General features: G+C 66.3%; 3 protein-coding genes across 8 annotated transcripts in view; 2 read left to right on the plus strand and 1 right to left on the minus strand.

The window, feature by feature from the left end:
* The first annotated feature begins 331 nt into the window (after nt 1-331).
* On the plus strand, nt 332-10821 carry LOC106495437 (prominin-1-A-like). 4 transcript variants are annotated; one of them, XM_067300142.1, is made up of 25 exons: nt 332-401; nt 585-793; nt 1728-1780; nt 2001-2206; nt 2786-2906; nt 3005-3068; nt 3319-3408; nt 3688-3878; nt 3973-4047; nt 4468-4531; nt 4737-4896; nt 5243-5395; nt 5917-6040; nt 6224-6309; nt 6523-6607; nt 6726-6869; nt 7185-7256; nt 7526-7615; nt 7755-7808; nt 8017-8097; nt 8330-8398; nt 8485-8574; nt 8717-8829; nt 9939-9956; nt 10273-10415. In XM_067300142.1, the coding sequence occupies exons 2-25, from the start codon at nt 664-666 to the stop codon at nt 10322-10324; spliced, it is 2385 nt and encodes a 794-aa protein (XP_067156243.1). In that variant the 5' UTR covers nt 332-401; nt 585-663; the 3' UTR covers nt 10325-10415. The 4 variants fall into 4 exon arrangements, with proteins under 4 accessions (XP_067156243.1, XP_067156244.1, XP_067156241.1 ...); XM_067300143.1 differs by having other exon boundaries at nt 365-401; nt 582-793; XM_067300140.1 differs by lacking the exons at nt 332-401; nt 10273-10415 and adding an exon at nt 10470-10821 and having other exon boundaries at nt 595-793.
* A 466-nt stretch (nt 10822-11287) lies between these two features.
* Nucleotides 11288-17915, plus strand: part of ARMH3 (armadillo like helical domain containing 3) — a 138893-nt gene continuing 132265 nt past the window's right edge. For all 3 annotated transcript variants that reach the window (XM_067300145.1, XM_067300151.1, XM_067300150.1), the window contains exon 1: nt 11288-11304. In XM_067300145.1, coding sequence (XP_067156246.1) covers nt 11297-11304 — 8 coding nt within the window. In that variant the 5' untranslated portion in view covers nt 11288-11296. The remainder of the gene's footprint in view (nt 11305-17915) is intronic.
* HPS6 (HPS6 biogenesis of lysosomal organelles complex 2 subunit 3) lies at nt 13110-17746 on the minus strand. Its single transcript, XM_067300144.1, has 2 exons — nt 17680-17746; nt 13110-17500 (listed from the first exon to the last, which is right to left on the minus strand). Exon 2 carries the CDS (start codon nt 17483-17485, stop codon nt 15026-15028), a length of 2460 nt encoding a protein of 819 aa, XP_067156245.1. The 5' UTR covers nt 17486-17500; nt 17680-17746; the 3' UTR covers nt 13110-15025.

Genomic DNA, 17915 nt, shown 5'->3' on the forward strand with positions numbered 1-17915 from the left:
GCCCAGCGCCAAATCCCGAAGGGATGCGGCTCATGCTTGGGAACAGCTGGTCTCGGGTGACCACAAATCACCTGGCTGCAAGGAGTGCTGAGACTGGGACTGCTTGTCCTGAGGAGGAAAACTGGGAAAACCGGGCGGGAGGAGAGGCATTTCTCCCCGTGTCCCAGAGGAACCTGCTTGGGGGGGTTCGTGGTGACCCCAAGCTGGGTGCGGAGATGCGGCCGGGTGCCAGGCGGTGGCAGAGAGCGGGGTGGGGCGATCTCGGCATCGCCGCCTTCGCAGGCGATCGGCTTTTCCCCTAATCGCAGGCGGAACTCAAACAAACCATAAAGCCCGAGGGCTGGCGCCGCGCGGCCGGGCCCTGCGACAGGCGTGGGCACGCCGAGGTGCCGGAGGACGGGGTAAGCGCCTCGTCCCTGCTCTGACACCCTCCCCGGCTCCTCCGGGCCCTCGCGGGGTGTCTCCCGCTTTGGCCCCCACTTTGTTGCTTCCATCCCTCTCCGGTGCTTTCCGGCAGCTCTTTGCTTCCGGGCGGGAGTGGCAGGTGGCTGATTTTTTTCCTTGCATTTCCTGCTTGGAAGCAGGGCAGGCCGGGCTGGCCCCGCAGCCTGCCACCGCTGCCGGCCCCCCTCTGCACCCAGGAGCCCTGCCGGACACGCCGGGATGGAGCTGGGCAACGTGTCGCAGCCGGCGTACGGCCCGGGGCCGGAGCCGCCGGGGAGCAGCACGCCGGGCCTCGTGGGCATGGTGCACGGCTTCCTGCGGCTGGTGCAGCCCAACGCCCTGCCCGCAGGTGGGTGCGCAGGGGTCCCGGGCGAGCCAGCTCCCTCCTTCCCTGGCAACTGCCTGTCCGGCATGTAAACGCCCTGCTCAGGCTCCTCGCTCCCGGGCGGCCTTCCCTGCTCCTCCCCATATGCCCAGGGTGGGGGGCCCAATTTGCAAACCCTCTGCACGTGTATGGGACAAAATGCGCTTGGGCAGGACCCAGCTCGGGGCTGCCGACGGCAGCGTGTCCCGGGGCCGGCGCCTGCAGCGCAGCGCCGCAACGATCCCCCCGCGCGGGTTGCACGCCGCCCTGCTCGCTGGCGCTTGTGCTCCCTCCTTGCCTCCCGGAGCGGATGCGTTGCTCCCGCTCTGCCCTGAGGCCGCTGCGGGTCCACGCAGGCAACGCCAGGACCCCGCGGCTGGTCGATCCCTCCGGAGCGAGCGCTGCCTGCAGGGTCCCATCCTGCCGCTCTCCGCCCGCTCTGGCTCTGGGCACCTGGGCTTCCGCTTTCGCTGGGCTCAGCCCGTTTGCTGGCAGCTCACAAACAACCTGACAGCTCTGGGGCCTTGTCTGTGGCCCGCGGGCGCTGCGGCTGCTCCCACAGCCCCTGCCAGCACAGCGCTGCCGAAGCCGAGGGGCAGGGGGAGGTCCGGGAAGGATGGAGACGGTGCAAAGCGGGATCAGTGCAGAGACTTTGCCCCGAGCCGCGAAAACGTGCTGGTCCCCAGGGCATCCCGGCAGCCCCGGTGGGGCGGCTGCCTGCAGCTGATTCCCCGTGCGTGGGGCCGGGCTGCAGGAGCGCTCAGGCCCTCCGAGGGGAACGGAGGCGGATGGAGGTGGCTGTCGGAGCATCCTGCCCCGAGCCGCCGGTGCCGGTTGGGGGTGAGGACCCGGCTGCCCCCGCGGGCCAGCTGGCGAGCCCCCCGCACCGCTAACGGCCCTCTCTGCTGCTTGTCCCCAGAGCTGATCGCGGAGCTGGGGCGCGAGGAGTCCAGCAGGGAGCAGGTCCAGGAGGTGAGCGGCGGCCGGCCAGGGGACGCCAGCGGGTGCTGCTCCGAGGCTGAGCTCCGGGCGCCGGGCAGGAGCAAAGGGAGACGTGCAAGCCCCTGGGGGACCCCGTCAGCCCCGTCCTGCCCCATGGGGTCCCCCCGTCTGGCCGGGACCCTCCGAGCTGGGGGCGCCTTCGTGGTGGAGGGCGCCAGCAGTGCGCGCTCGCTCTTTTTCCCTCTCCCAGCTGCTGCGCTATGAATTGGGATTCCTGGTGTGCGCGGCCATCGGCCTCCTCTTCATCATCCTCGTGCCCCTGGTGGGATGCTGCTTCTGCTGCTGCCGCTGCTGCGGGAACTGCGGGGGCCGCATGTACCAGAAGCAGGGCCGGCGGAGCGGCTGCCGCCGCCGGGCTCTCTACGCCTCCGTCCTGCTGGTCTCGGCCGTGCTCCTGTGAGTGCCGGGGGCGGCAGCGGCGGCGCAGGCTGCGGGATGCAGTTGCTTCCCGAGCCTGGGGCTGCGGCCGACCCCGCGGAGCAGCCCGGAGCGGGAGGCTCCGGATGGGATCGGAGGGCGGTGGAAATGCTGGCGCTGGGCCGGGGGTGGCCGTGCCAGGAAGCTGCCATTGTTCGCAGCAGCAGATCCCGGCACGGCAGGACAAAGGGGAGGAAGCCGGAGCGGTGGGGAGCCGGTCCCGGGGGGCCCAGCCTCGGCACCGCGCAGACCCTTCCCGGCAGCGGCGCTGCGGGGGGCCGTGAGCAGGGCACTGCCGGGAGCTCCCGGGCCAGGCGTCGGGCTCCCCCGTGCCTCAGTTTCCCCGCCGCCGGGCAGGAAGGGCAGGGGATGGCGGCTGCTGTGTGCCGGGGCTGGGATTTCCCACCCGGCGAGGCCCTGCCGTATCCCAGCATGGCGCTTGCCGGGGTCTCCGGATGGGGCTCAGCTGTGTGCGGGGGACTCTGCACCCCGGGTCGGTTTGGGCAGGTTTGGAGGGTGCCACCCGCGCGCGCTGACCCTGCCGCCCTTCCCTTGCAGCGCCGGCGACGTCTGCGCCTTCATCAGCAACAGCCGCCTCTCCCAGGCCGTGAGCGGCACCTTCCCCAACGTCAACGCCACCGCGGGCGACCTCCGTGCCTACCTGGCCTCCATCCCCGAGGCACGCTGGTCCCCCCCTCCCCATGGGAATGGGAGCCCGGAGACCCCGGGGAAGGAAGGGCCCCCAGCCTGCGCTGACACCCCTCTCTGCCCCTGCAGCAAATCAACTTCATCGCGGCCAGCAGCGACGTCCCGCTGGGCCGCGCCAACGCCAGCCTCCAGAGTGAGTGTGCGCGCGCGGGGGGGCCCTCACGCCCGGCGGTGCTGCGCTCCCCTCCTGGCCCGTTGCCGACCCCGTGGGGACGGGTCCCGGGCGTCCTGGGCCTGTTCTCATGGGGACACCTAAGACTAACGGATTTAGGGGTCCTTCCAGAGTCCTATTCTGCTTCCGGCTGCTCCCCTGCAAGACCCGGGCCGCTTGTCCCGCTGCCGGGGTGTCCCCTGCGCTGACACCGTCTCTCCCGTCTCCGCAGGCATCGGACCCACCCTGGGCGGCGTGATCATCTCCGGCATCAGGAGGAGCGTGAACGAGGCAGTGGGATCCCTCCAGAGCCTGCTGGGAGGTAGCGGCCCTGTCCCCGCGGGCGCTGCTGGCCCCCTCCCCGGGCACCCTGGGGGATTTATGGGGGGGGACGTGGGGGGCCGAGAGCTGGGGTAGGTGCGTGCCTGGGGAGCTCCCAGCAGGTTTGGGTGAGGCCCCCAGGCAGGGGGTTTCCCAAGAGATGCTGGTGATTTGGGGGGGTGTCCCTCTAGCGCGTTTTGGGGTGGGAGGTGCAGCCGGGAGGGGACAGGCCCCCGCTGCGCGGGCGGCGTGACACCTGAGCCCTCGCCGTCTCCCCCAGTGATGGGGACGCTGGCCGCTGCCTTCGGCGGCATCAACAGCACTAGCCGGCGCCTCGAGGAGCTGCAGAGCGACTACAGCCAGTGGCTGGCCGGCCTGCGGGCCACCATCAATCGCACCCTGCAGGACTGCGGGCAGCCCTGCGGCGACGTGTCCCTGGGCAGCCTCGAGTTCAAGGCCAACTTCAGCGCGGTGAGCAGCGGCCGGAGCATCGCGCCGGCACCAGGGCTGCGTGGGGCCCGGCGCCCGCCCCGCACCCCCAGCGACCCCAAGATTTTCCCCTCAGATCCCCAGCGTGGAGCAGCAGCTGAAGGCCCTGGAAGATGTGTCCGGCTCCAACCTGGTGGCCAATTTGGAGAAGGTGACGTGTCTATCCTGCCCAGGCACAGGGCTGGGGCCATGCTGGGTGCTCCTGGCACCGCGGCGTGCATGCGGCTGGGGCAATGCTGCTGGGTGGCCCCGCCAAGAGTGCGTTGCTCCTGCATGGAGGGAAGGGCTGGCTGGAGACCGGATCCTACCCATTTCGTGCCTGCCCAAGGTGTCCTCTGGTGCAACGTGGCCGTTTGGACCTGCCTAGGTTTGGCCTCCTTGCATGGCCAGTTTGCCTTGGTCGGTGCCTGCCTGCTGTCCCCACCGTGCCAGGGCCCTGGGATGGTGGGAGCTGGGTGCTGCGGGGAGCCTGGCTGTCCCATGCCACCGCAGGCTGGGGAGGGCCAGGGGTTTGCTCGGCCCTGGGCTCTGGCAGGGACGTGAGCTGTGCGCTGTCCCCCTCCGGCCGCAGGTTAACCGCACGCTGAACGAGACCCCTGACAAGGTGCACGAGCAGTCCCGGGACGTGGTGACAAGTAAGCGGGGCTCTGTGCCCGGTGTGCCTGGCTCCCCGGGTCCGGCGGCTCCCTCCTCCCCCTTTCTCACCCCATCCCTGCCCGGGGACCTCCCCTGCCGCCACCCTGCTGCTGCAGCCCTGGCTGTCCCCGCATCCCCACGTGCCGTGTTCCCCTCGCCTTCGGGGTCCCGGCGGGCAGCGCCAACCCCTCCCCGTCCCCGCAGAAACCCAGGGCCAGCTGGGCCAGATCAGGCAGGCGATCAGCAACATGCCCGAGCGCCTCCCGGTCAAGAACTTGGAGAGCAGCGGCGTCGCCTTTCTGGACAACGCCACGTCCACGCTGGAGGAATACAGAGAGCCGGTGACCGCCTTTGAGAAGCTCAGGTAGGCGAGGAGCTGCTCCCCCGCTCTGCCCCGCCAGGGCCAATCCTGCATCCCCCAGCTCCCTTGTCCGGAGGGGCTCGGGGGGGTCAGAGCAGAGGGGCGGCTGCAAAAACCATCCTCCAGGGGCTGGGGGCTCGCTCCCGGTCCCCGCAGCCCTGCAGCGGTGGGATGGCCCTGCCGGGGCTGTGCCTTGCGGCTGCCCCCTGCCCGGGCGCTGCCTCCGCATGGCCAAGGGAGTCCCTTGGTCTGTGCTAGTGCGATGCTGGGGTTTTTTTCCCTCCCTGTGAAGCCCGCTGGTGAGGTGGCAGGTCCTGCCGTCTGACCCGCGCCCCTCCTCTCGCCCCAGGTGGAGCGTGTGTGCCCTCCTGTGCTGCATGGTGCTGCTGGTGGTCATCTGCAACGTGTTCGGGCTGGTGCTGGGGCCCCTGGGCCTCGAGGCAGCCGCGCTGCCCACGGAGCGGGGCTGCCTCTCCAACGCCGGCGGGAACTTCTTCATGGCGTGAGGAGCTGGGCCGGCGGCTCCCTCCCCGGTGCTGAGGGTGCACGTGGGAGCCGTGGGAAGGGGGTGCAGAGGCAGGGCTGTCCCAGGGCTGCTCCAGCTCCAAAACGATCAAATTACTGTGGCTTAATGACCTGCCACAACTTGCTGTGCAGGTGGTAAACACGAAGGTAAAACACGGTGCTAGCGGAAGACACTCCAGTGGAGCCCTTTAGACCCGCTGGCAGGGGCTGGTGACAAGTGCCTGGATCCTGCGGCTCTGCTGGTGGGGGCTGGTAGGAAGCCACGGTGGCAGCTGAGCCTCAGGACACGGCCTGGCCTGTGTCGGGGGCCAAAGGCAGAGCAGAGATGTGCTTGTGCGAACGGTGGTGTCACAGCACTGAGGGTGACCTGGGCTGGGCGGGGGCTAGGGGTGCGCTCTCCGTGTCCGTCCCGCCGTGGGCACGTGGGGCTGCAGCCAGAGCTAGCACCGATGCTCGGGCACGGGGCCACGGGCGCTGATGGCGTCTCTGTCCCGGCAGAGGGGTCGGCTTCAGCTTCCTCTTCTCCTGGCTGCTGATGCTGGTGGTGCTGGTCCCCTTCGTGCTGGGGGGCAACATCTACATGCTCTTCTGCCAGTCCCTGCAAAACCAGCAGCTCTTCCAGGTGAGCTGACCACCCCTGCCCAGAGCAATGGGCACCTTGGCCGAGGGCTGCTGGCAGAGATGAGGCTGCGCTGGCTGCTTTGGGACACCTTCCCCAGGCATCCTGCCCCGTCACATATGGATGGAGGTGCTCACGTGGGGCAGGGCACCAAGTCTAGTTTCTCTCTCCCTTCTCTTCTCTCAGCTCCTGGATACCCCCGGCCTGATCCCCGGCTTCAACTTGTCGCAGGTGCTGGGCGAGGGCAGCACAAACATCTCAGAGCTGTACAGGTGGGTCCTGGCCTCGGGCATCTCGTCTTTGGGGAGCGATACGGCCGCTCAGGGAATCAGGTGCTCGCCAGGATGGGGGGAGCTTGCGCTGCCTGCCCTGGCTGTGGCAAGGCCCGGGCGCAGGGCCAGAGCGAGGTGTGATGTGCCCACATGCGTGCAGGAGGGCTGGGGGGTCGGTACCCCCGGTTTCAGCCCCGTGCCCCCTTCCTGCAGGCAGTGCCGGGACGACGCTGCCCTGTGGCAAACGCTGCACCTCGACCAGTGGGTCTCCCTGGACGAGCTCTTGAACATCAGTCAGGTGAGCGCAGGGGGAGGCAGCCGTGCTGGGGGTGCTGGGCTGTCCTGGGGGGGGACAGCCTGGGGCTGGCACTGCGGGCTGTGTCACGTCCCTCCTCACGGCTCCCCTTGCCCTGCAGTACACCGCAGAGATCTCCACGGCCTTTGAGAAGGTGAACATCACCCTGAGCCCCATCTCCCTGCTCAACCAGAGCCACAAGGACCTGCTGCTGAAGGCCAGCCGCCTGGGGCAGCCGCCCGACTTTGCCCGCAGCCTGGCGCAGGTGGGCTCGCCGGGCACGGCGGGGCGCTGCCGTGGGCAGCAGTGCCGGGGCAGCCCCGAGGGCCGGGAGCGGCCCCTTTTTGGGGCAGAGTGGGTCCCTGGGATCCACTGCCCTCTCCCTTGGCTGCTGGGGACACCCTGCACCAGGCTCCCGGGTCTGCTCTCCATGCCAGCTTTTGGGGCAACTGGCCACCTCCTCCTGCACCCGGGAGCTTCTGGCTCCTCTCTGCCCCGCAGAGATTGGGGGTGCACCTGGGTAAAGCCCCTCTCTTTGCCCTGTCCCCCGGACTCACTGATTTGTCTTCACCTTTTCCAGCTGGATCAGAACGTGACCCGTGGAAGCCTCCAGGATCTGGCCGCAGAGCTGGAGCTGCTGGCAGAGAAAGCGGTGAGAGATCAGGCCCCCCTGGGCCTGCAGCCACCCTGTCCCCAAAGCCGCTGCTGCGGAGGCCTTGTCCATCTCCTCTGCAGACCTCGCGGCAGAGGAGGTCCTTCTCCTTCCTCACCGGGTTGCCCGCTATGGGGGTCCTGCCAGCACCCAGTCCTCCAGCTCCCCCTGAGCCCCCCGGCAGTGGGTGCTGCCCTGGGGACCCTGTGGTGGGGCAGGGACCCTGTGCTGAGGCACCACGTGGGCACTGCTGAGTGCATCTCCTCCAGGGCGCAGGTGCCAAACAGGACCTGGAGGATGGAGCCAGAAAGCTGAGGGAGCTGGACAGGGAGATGAACGTGAGCTTCTCCAGGCTGCTGGTGAGCGATGCTGGGGCCAGGCTGGGGAAGGGCCCGGGGCGCGCTGGCTCCGGGCTCCTGCAGAGCTCAGACCCTGCTTGCGGGGGGCTTGGCTGAGCTGGGGCGTCCGTGCGCCTGACCCGTCTCGCCCCGTTTCCAGCAAAACCTGAAGGAGGACATCTACTTGGTGGAGCGCCGGGCCGGCGGGCTGCAGGTGAGCTGTGCGGGGACCTGCGCCCTCGCGGCCCCCCAGTGCAGACGGTGGGGGCCAACCCGCAGGTTGGGGGGCAAACTGCAGGAGGCTGCTGCTTCGGGACACCCCCAAGCAAGCAGCGAAGGGGCCGTCGTGGTGCGGAGCGGGGGGACCGGGGGGGGGGACCCCGCTCCCCTCTCCGTGCTGCTGAGAGCAGCTTTCACCGCAGGCGCAGACCAACGCGACGCTGCAGAAAGTGGAGCAAACGCAGGCGTCCCTGGGCAGGGAGACGGCGAGCATCATTCGGAACGTGAGCCAGACCCGCGAGCGATGTCCGGCTGCTCGCCCTGCCCCGTCACCCTCCCCGGGAGGTCCCCTGCACCCCCGGGTGCCCCCTCGCCCTGGGGTGCCCCATGCAGGAGGCCTGGGGGGGGGGGCAGGAGGGCTTGCAGCCCCATCGCTGCCAGGTTGAGGCGCAGGGGGACGTGGGGCACAGCGTGGGCTGGCGGCGCAGCGTGTCCCCTCTCTGCCTGCCCCCCCAGGAGACGCGGGCCTTCCTGCAGCAGCTGCTGGGCTTCTTCGAGACCTACGTGGCCTGGGCCAAGAGCAGCGTGAGTGAGGCGGCGAGGAGGGCCGGGGGGCCGGGCCACGTGGGCTCGGGGAGCCCTGACATGTCGTGTCCCCGCCATGTCCCCAGCTGACGAGAGAGGTGGCGCGGTGCAAGCCCGTAGCTCGGACCCTGGACAGCGTGGAGGCCATGGCCTGCGACTACATCCTGGACTCTGTGGTGAGGGGGGCACCGGGGCAGGGAGTGACACCCCGGTCCCCTTGTCGCCCTTGGGTGCAGGGCGAGGGGCAGGTGGGCTGGCACGGCGCAGCATCTCCCCCGGCGCCTTGCCTTGGCCCTGACGGCTCTCCCTCGCGCCCAGAACGCCTTCTGGTTCAGCCTGGGCTGGTGCACCTTCCTCCTGCTGCCCAGCATCATCCTCGCCGTGCGACTGGCCAAGTTTTACCGCCGGATGGACTCCACCGATGTCTACGAGTGAGGAGCCGCCTGCCCCCCGTGACCGCGCTGCAGATCCTCGGGAGTGACCCTGGGGGTGCAAAGGGATCTCGGGTTGCTCAGGGCCTTCAGCCAGGTGCTGAAGACCTCCGAGGATGGGTCCCCCGCCGGCCTGGCTCCGGTTTGCAACCACCTTTCAGCCTGGGGAGCCCAAAGCGGTCGCAGCTGGATGCTGCCCACATAAGGCAGCCCCGCGTGTGGTTGGCATCGCTGCCACGAGGGTGCACTGCTCGCCCGCGTCCCCCGCGGCCGCCAGCGCCCCAGGGCCCTTTGGGCCCCATTTCCCCCTCCTCCGGGACCCTCCCACCCGCAGCCCCACCTCCAGTGCAGCAGCCCCCCCCCCAGTTTGGTGCCACTTGCCAACCCGCTGAGGGTGTCCCCGTGCCTCCCGCCTGCCATCCCACTGCTCCGGGATTGCAGCCACCCGGGGACACAGGGTTTGCAGCACCCCTGTGCCCAGCGCAGCCCCAGCCAGCCTTCCTCCCCGAGCCTGCCCCCCTCCTCCTCCCTCCGCTCTCCCATGCACCCATCCAGGAGCCCTGCTCCCACCTGGCAGCTGCCTGCAGGTCCAGCGCGCTCAGGGCTGCATGCGGTGCTTCCCGTCGCCGTCCAGGCTGTCCGCGCGGGGGACAGCGCGGGGCCCGGCTGTGCCCGGCCGGCAGCCTGCCCGAGCCCTCCCCAGGGCACGCACCCCTGGCCCTGACGCCTTTCACTTCCCCCTGCCATTCCTGTCCCCGGCGGCTGAGCTAGCCGGAGATGTGACCTCAGTGGCCGGGGAAATTTGGGGGAACTGAAATCAGGCCGGAGGAGCCGAGTGCCACTGAGCGAGCGAACGCCCGCGGGGCCTCCCTGGGCTTGCTCGGCGCAGCAACGCTCTCCGGGCGGCCAAGTTCAGAGGGGCTGTGGGACCCCGTGGTCTGTGCCCCGCCGGGGCTGTAGCAGGGGGCTGTAGCACCCGGCAGCCCTCGCGTGCCCTGGGGGGGGGCCCTGTCCCACCGGGCAAGGCTGGGGTGGGCAGGGGCGGTGGGCTGCCCCAAGAGGCACGTTCTGCCCCGCTGATGCTGTCCCCTCTTTCTCCTTTCCCCCAGGACCGAAGTCTTGGAGATGTAAGTAGCAGTGGCAGGTCTCCGCACAGGGCAGAGGGGCAGCTCCCGCGGCATGGGGGGACGGGGCGCAGAGGGAGGGAGGGAGGGTGAGAAGGGGCACGGGGCGAGCGCAGGACGCGTGGGTGCCGGTACCAGTTCTAGAAGCCCCCCATCGTCTCCCCACACCCCTCAGTTTGGGGGTGCTGCCCCGCACCCTGTTTTCTGCAGGGCTGGGCTGGAGCGGTGCGATGACATTTGGCTTCCCCAGCACATCCTGGGCTGCCCCTTGCTCCCCGCCGTGGTGGGGGGGGTGACACAGGTGACCCTGTTTTTGCAGGGCACGCACGCTGAACTCGTTCCAAATTCCCCGGGTGGCTGCGAGGAAGTAGCCCCCATCGCCCGCGGCGCGGGCACGAAGGAGATCGGGTGGCCCTGGCTGGCTGGACGTGACTGCTCTGTCTGCTGCACCCTCTCCCCTGGGTGCTGGGGAGCAGGCTGGCACCCCCCAGCCAAAACCCCCTCCCCATTTCCCAGTAGGTGATGATGCGCTGTGGCCGGGTGACAGGTCGGTGGCCCGTGCTGGTGCTCCCACAGCAACATGTGGTGTGCACAAGTGCAAGGCCCAGGTGTGAGCATTGGGGGGGGGGGGGTCTGCCCCGGGTGGGTTTTCACACCCCCTATTGCGCCCTGGGGCTGCGTGGGCCCAGCGCGGCTCGTGCTGCCCGTGCTGCTGTGGTGTGTGCCGCCAGCCAGCGGCAACCTGCTTACTCAGGCCCTCGCTCCACAGCCAATGTGACTATTTATTTTTGAGTGGAGCCTGACTCTTTCCAATGCTGTGATTTTTTTGGTGTCAAAAAATAAATGGTGTGTGCATGTGTGCGTGTGCAGGAGGCACACGATGGCTCTCCTCCAGATGCGCTGGTGAAGGGCATGGGGGGTATGGGCAGGGGGAGAGGCGTGCGGAGAGGGGCTGAGGGGCTCTTGGGCACGAAGGGACGTGGTGGCAGGCAGGCAGGCTGCAGGGGAGGTGTCCCACTGCTGGATCTGTGGCTAGGCTTGAGGCTAGAGGCCTTGCACGCCTTTCCTTGCCTGCACCCTTGGTTCAATCTCGGGGCTCTGGCCATGCTGAGAGGGTCTGAAACCTGGGATGTGGGGGGGCTGCTGGGCCAATGCTGCTGCCCCGTTTGCCAAGAGCCTGCCGGAAAGGCTGTGCATGTCCAGGGACAAGGGGTGCCAGCTCTCGGGGGGGGGGGGGTTGCTAGGCAAGTGATGCTTTGCCCCGCCGCACTGCCTGGCTGAGGCAGAAGACTTCACTGTTGGACATGCTAGGACCAAGTGCCAGGACCCTCCGGCAACCCTGGATGCTCAGGTACGTCTCACCTGCAGGTTTCCAGTTAGCTCCTGGGGTGCCTGCAGCCGGCACCTCCCTCCCTGTGCAGGCCACGGGCGCGTGGGGACCTTCTGGAGAAAAGCTCCCTTGTGGCAAAGGGAGTGCTACCCTGCCTGCCGCTGCCAGGGCCTGGCAGAGGGGGCCCACGCAGCCCGACCCGCCACGCTCAGCATCACTGGGACCGGTTTAAAATGCCCAGAGAGCCCGGGTGCTCTTGTGTTTACCCCTTGAGCAGGGTCAGCCCCCGAGAGCTGCACGATGGCCGCAGACGAGCCAGGGGGTGAACGGCTGCTGCAGTTGGGCCGGACCCTGTGGCAGGGATGACCGCAGGCTTTGCTGTCATGCTGCTCCTTGGCTTAAGCACTGCAGCCGTCCCGAAGGCTGGGTGAGGCGCGGGAGGTGTACATGAGCAGCTTGACTCATTTCCTTCGTTGTGAATCCAAGTCTTATCAGATCGAGTGATGAGGCTGACTTGGCCAGCTCGCCCTCCGCTGAGTACATCTGCTTTATCACTTTTTCCATTTGCCTTCAGATCTAATCTCTAGTTTTTCCTTCAGGAGTTATCTGAAGTCGCACTGGCCTTATACCTCCTGCTATCTCCCCCCCAGCACCCGTCGGGACCGCAGAGCCCCATGCTCTCCTATCGCCCACCTGAATCTGCCTAGGGGGTGGCTCAGCCCCAGCCCCCCCCCCAGGGGCACCCTCCCTTCCCGTTCCTCAAGAATGCATTTCCCGGCACCCCCTTGGATAGTGTTTGGCTCCATTTTCTCTCCCCTTTCTCTCAAGTCCCCCCTGCACTGTTAACCCTCTGCTTTCGTCTGCTCTCCTCCTCCCTGAACTCTCAACCTTGTGAGTTGTAGCGCTTTTAGCTCCCTCGGGTGCCCTGCGCTGAGGTCCCCAGCCCTGAGGCCCAGGCTGTCCCCACTGCAGAGTGTCCTCCACTTCCTGATCGCTTGCTGTGGCTTGGGGACATGGGCCTGTACGGGACTGCCACCGGCTTCAGTTCCTGCTGCCTCGCTCTGCGGGCACAACCTCCTTCTCCGTTCTGCTCGGCTCCCTGCTTGCTTCTTCGCTCATCTTCGCGCTGAGGCCTCTCCTTCACCGGAGAGCAAGCACTGGAAGGCAGGGAGCTTCAAGGATTTCCCACACAGAGCCAGAAAGCCTCAGGGAACCGGCTTTTCCTCCCCACTCGACCCTCCTTGTTTGCTGCATCAGCTTGGCTGCCTGCCTCCAAATCCAGCCCTTGTAGTGAAAATCCTCCCCCCCCCCCCCCCCCCCAAAATCACTGCACAGCCTTTGTCAATGCATGGGGCTTGCTCTGAGCGGCTGCCCATACAGCTGCCCTGCGGCAGCTTCCCACTCCCTCCCCATGCTCTTTTCCCCTCCAGAGCGTGCTTGGCACTGTCACTGATCCCTTCAGGCCAGCGCCCAGAGCCTGGGGCTGGGAGGTAGTGCTCAGGGTGGCAGCCTGGCCTCGGAGCTGCGGCTCTGAGGGGCCTTGGCCCACCCTCCTCCCTCCTGGCCGGCCCCGGGAGGCGGGAGAGAGCTGCTGCAGGGAAGAGGCGATGACAGCTTATTGCAAAATGCCTGCAGTGGCTGCTGCCGGGATGCTGTGAGCTCTCCTTTCATGCCAGGCTCCTCTTGCTCACGTGAGCAGCAGCTGCAAGAATCCACTTCCTTTGCATGGCAGGGAAACCCGCAGCACCCTGCAGCCAAAGCACAAGGCCCGTCATAAGGAAGGTTTCATCAATAACCAGTCATCTCCTTGAGAACAGTCTCTGCACTTCCTCTTCCTCTTTGCCAGAGTTTATTCCACCATAGGGACTTTCTGCAGCCAAGCCCTTGCCTGGGGAAGGCGTTAGCACATCAACAGCAGTTTGAGCCCAGAATCCCTCCAGCAGCAGCTCTGCCAGCATGGGGCCAGCCTGATGCTCCCTGCTGCTGGTTTTCCAGCCAGGAGCAAAGGGACAAGCTGCAGCTCTGGAGAAAAATCCTCCCTTCCCCAATAAAATCTTGGGGCTGGCCACAGCTCCCCCCAAGAAACAATGTGCCCAGATGGTGCCAGGAAGGCCCAGTGGCTGCAAAGGGGAAGGGAGCAAACCCCCAGGCCATGCTGCACAGGTAGGCCTCCTTGCTTCCAGTGACACGTGAGACTTTGACCCGCCTTTGCCGAATCGCACACTGCCTGGGATTCCCCTTCCCTGTGGCACGCACCATTCCCTGGAGATTGGGTCACCTGCGCACCAGCGCAGAGTCCTCCAGCCATGGCCCCTCGGTGGTAAGGGGCCGAGCGTTGGGGAGGGAACGGGCTGTGCTGCGGGGCTGGCTGGGCACAGGTGGATCTCCGAGCCCAGCATTTACCAGCAGTGAGTCACACTGGGCTGTACCACGGTGAGTGAGCTTAACCCCTCTGGTCACTAGAAGCAAAATGAAACTGCCCTCCTCCTGAGGGTCTGCAGCCTCACAGCACCCACCACTGCCCCAGCACTGCTTTAGGAACCTTTATTTTTAAAATGAGCATGTCAGCTGTACTTAACCCCCCCTCCAAGAGGACTAATGCAGATAACTTCCCCTGTCCCATCCCAGCCAGGCTCTACCAGCCTGGCAAGAGAAGAAACAGCTCCTCTGGACAGCAGGTACCTTCACACCATGGCCTCATGCACAGAGGCAAAGCCACAGCCGGGGTCTCTCTCCCCACGGAGGCAGGAACAGGCAGCAAGTATTGGGGAGAGGCTGGAACCTGGATCTTCCTGCACGACTACTCTCAAGTTACACTGACTTTGCAAACAGAGGCACAATATGAGCCAGAAAACCCTGACAAAGCCCCTTTGTGTGCAAAGGGCAAAGGTAGAAGAGATGGGAACAGAGGGCCCGGGCGTGCTGCAGCACAGTCTAAGCTTCCACAAAGGAAAGGGAGAGGCAGGGCCAGCCCCAAGCCTGCACAGGCTGCTGCCAGCTTCTCAGCTCAGAAGAGTTTGGGTACCGGCTGGGATAGAGAGATAAGGGAATTAGGCTGCTCTCTTCAGCTAAGTAGCTGTAATCAGTCACAGCTACAGGACTGATCCCAGAGGAATTACAGCGAGACAGTGTGCAGAGTGCTGCAGCTGCTAGCACATGTGCTGGGACACCCAGCACCACGGAGCTGAGCACAGCTCCACACTGACATTTAGCAACTAACCGAGCCCAGAAGAACAGGACTGGGTGACCCCACTGTGAAAAAACACGCCCAGTCTCTTACAGGCAGAGCTTGGAGGCATCACCCCACCCACTGAGCAGGGAATCGGCAGGGAAGACTCGGTTTGTCTCTGCCCACCCCTCCGCCACCACTTCTAAAGGATCAGGAAACAAGAACTGAAATTATAAAGGAGCCAAGCAAATCAAATACAAGGTGCTTTGGGCCAGGAGAAGTTCTTAGTCCTGAAGTGGGGCCAGTGCTCTCATCTGCAAATGCACCAGCATTTGCTCCTCCACTGGGGCACATGTAATTGCACTTGCTGGACGTAACTAGAAAGCCTGCCATGGCTACACAGGAGATATGCCACCCCTGATCACCCCATGGACTGTTTGAGACACTGCCGCAGGGAGGCTCTCAAAAAGAGCAGGTTTCTGTACTCCCAGGCAGGGCAGGATTCCCTGGGGTGGATGTGGCTTTCCCCTCCTTGTGCACCCAAGAGTTGGGACCCGGTTGTGCTTCCCCACTTCACGCAGTGTCACCCTGTGCCAGTGCTGAGGGAGAGGAAGTCCTTGGCACGGGTTGCTGAGGGGCATCATCGGCCGCTGCCTTTGGAGGGGTCCTGTGCTCCCGGGGTGGGGCGGGAGGGGGAAAGGTGGGGCTCTGCAGGGCGTCCGCGTACATCTCGTCCTGGATGCAGGGACGCTGCACAACCCTTTGCAGTAGCGGTTTGAGCAAGCCCACAGTCAGCTGGGCCCCCTCACTTGAAAAGGGCACTGGGTCCTCCTGGGAGACAGGCAGGTGCTGCAGGATGACGGTGAGGATGTCTGAGGCGGTCAGCTCAGCGGGGCACAGAGGCCACAGCCTGTCCAGATAGGGGTCCAGCTCCCGGTGCTGGGCAAACTCTGCCAGCAGTGTGGTGAATATCTCCTTGTTGAGCAAGGGGCTGAGCTTGGAGAACTTCTCTGCAACCTCCACCACCCGCTGCCACCGCTTCAGGTGGATGAGAAGGTGCACAGCTTGCAGCACAGCCTTAGGCCTCTTGCTGCAGAGCAGCAGCTCAAGCTCCATCTCATCATCTGCCTCGCTGCGCTTGTTCTTCTGGGCCAGGACTCCTAGCGCTCTCTTGTACAGTGGCACCCGGCCCTCTGGGCCCTCCTTGCTGCTGTATGCCCAAGAGAGGCTAACATACTGCTGGGTCAGCTCAACAAAACCGGGCAGCCACTTGGGTTTGAACCTCAGGAAGGAGGTGCAGATGAGCTCGAAGAGCGGGACCACCCCATTCAGACCCACCTCCTCCTGCTGCGGCCCTCCCAGGACCTTCTTCCACACTTCTGGGGTGGCCCTGGCTACCAAGTGGCCGTCCCCATTCTGCTGCAACTGCAGGCAGCCCCTCGTGGCCTTCCAGGCGGCCTTGGGGAAGGAGGTGAAGACAGAGTTCAGGTAGGCCAAGTTATCCTTGTCAATGTCGGAGTGGAGAACACGGCTGACCTCCTGCTCCACCAGTTCCTCACAATAGCTTTCCACCTCACTCTCTGGGGCGCCCACCACACAGGTCTTGAGGAGCTCCAGGCTCAAGTAGCTCTGCAGCTCCAGGCTCATTGTACTCAACAGCTTGGCATAAGTGTCTTGGAGGCCTCGGGCTGGCTTCTCCTTCTGACGGAGGCTGTGCTGCAGGATGGCAGCAAGGGCCACAGGAGCCTGGAACGTGCCACCTTTCTTTAACTTCTCCACTGTCAGCTTGGAGCTGCTGAGGCTCCTCCTCTGGTAGTATCTGCAGGCCTCCTCAAACACCATCTCCACCAGGCATGGTTCAGGCCTGCTGCTGTCCTCAGGGACGGAAAGGCTGAAGCTGTAGATGCCAGTTTGAGTGAGGAGCTGGATGCTGTCCTCCTCTCCCGGGGACTCCAGGAAATGCACCTTTTTCATGCTAAGGATTTTCTTTTCTATGAGCCTTCCACTGTTCTGGTCAATGAGGTACAGGACCCCAGCCAGCACACAGGCCAGCGTGTTACCAAAGGTCTTCAGCTGGACAAGATTTCCTTGGGCTAGGGGGCCTCCCTCTAGGTCAAAGACATGCCGTTGTGTCCCGTCTGGCTCTACCACGTTCACAGTGCCCTGTGTGCTCACCAGCAGCAGCCCCCCACGGTTGGACAGGGCAGAGGTGTGAATGTCCAGAGGTACCAGGGTTGAGAGAAGACCCACAAAACCAAGTAGGAGCTTCCTGAAGTCTGATTCACTGCTGGAGCGCAGCACCTTGCTGAGGATGAAGCCTGCAGGGGGGGCTGTGATGGTGAGCTTTGCCTCCTCGGGGTGCCAGATGAGCAGGAATTTGGAGATGGTAGCAAAGCTGGTAGAGGCGGGCACCAGGAAGATGTGCTGGGGGGAAGCCAGGAGCTGGTACTCAGGGCTGTTGTGCAGGACTATCCTCACAGTGCCCAAGCGCACGCTTTGCTCCCCCACTTCCAGAGCCCGGGTGCAGATGCAGAACCTGAAGGCGCACTTGCTCATGTCCAAGTGGGCACCCAAGGGAGGCCTCTCCTCACACCACACCAGGCTGGCTCCCTGGCTGCACACGGAGACGATCCGCGCCCGGGCACCCTGGCACAGCTCGAGCGTCTGCAGCAGCTGCCAGCCCACCGCCACCACGAAGCGCCACACCTCAGTCCGGCCGCTCTCCCACACGATGGCCAGCGCCCAGGAGCCCAAGGCCGCGGCGGTCTGCAGGAAGAGCAGCCCCACGAGGGCTGGCTGGGGTGGCTGCCAGCTCCTCTCCAGCTCGGCTCCGCAGGCACCCTGGCGCTGGAAGGCCACCACCCGCGGCAGGGGGGGCGGCCGGCTCTTCTGCAGCACCAGGAGGTGCTGCCCGTCGGGGCTGGCCTCGACGTGGCTGAGCTCCTCTCCCTGGCCCAGCAGCTCCTGCAGCCCGCGGCCCCGGCTGAAGTCACCGAAGTCGGAGACGTGCCGCAGCATCCCGGCTCGCTTCATCGCGGGGCGCCCGACCTGCTCACCGGAGACACGCAGCGTCTGACCCCCCTTCTCCGGAAGCCCTGGGGCCCCCCCGCTCCCTGGGGCCCCCCGCTCCCCAGGCTTCCCCCTCCCCCCGGTCGCCCCGGGGACCCCCCTCGCCCTCCCCCCCCCCCGCGGCTCTCCGGGCGCCCCCCCCCTCCCGCGGGCTCTACCTGCCGCGGCGGCTCCCTGCCGGGGAAGGGGCGCCCGGCCTGGCCCGGTCCGTCCCGCGGCCGGGGCCGGTGGCGGCTCGGCGCTGCGCAATCACGAGGCGGCGGCGGCCTTCCGGGCGGGGCCGCGCCGCGCCGCCCCTCTCCTACTTCCGTGCCGCGGCCGCCGCGCTCGCTGGCGCCGGCGGGGACCGGGCCCCGCGGCCGTGCTCGAGGCTGCGGGGCTGCGGCGGGCGGGC

This window comes from Apteryx mantelli, chromosome 7 (genome assembly GCF_036417845.1).
Source record: "Apteryx mantelli isolate bAptMan1 chromosome 7, bAptMan1.hap1, whole genome shotgun sequence".
In the NCBI taxonomy this organism is placed as follows: domain Eukaryota; kingdom Metazoa; phylum Chordata; class Aves; order Apterygiformes; family Apterygidae; genus Apteryx; species Apteryx mantelli.

Coding starts and splice junctions, on each gene's coding strand:
- LOC106495437 (XM_067300142.1), top strand. CDS start 664: ATGGAGCTGGGCAACGTGTCGCAGCCGGCGTACGGCCCGGGGCCGGAG. Junction 3,409..3,687: donor CCTCCAGAGCCTGCTGGGAG/GTAGCGGCCCTG, acceptor CGTCTCCCCCAG/TGATGGGGACGCTGGCCGCT. Junction 7,257..7,525: donor AGCTGCTGGCAGAGAAAGCG/GTGAGAGATCAG, acceptor CATCTCCTCCAG/GGCGCAGGTGCCAAACAGGA.
- HPS6 (XM_067300144.1), bottom strand. CDS start 17,485: ATGAAGCGAGCCGGGATGCTGCGGCACGTCTCCGACTTCGGTGACTTC.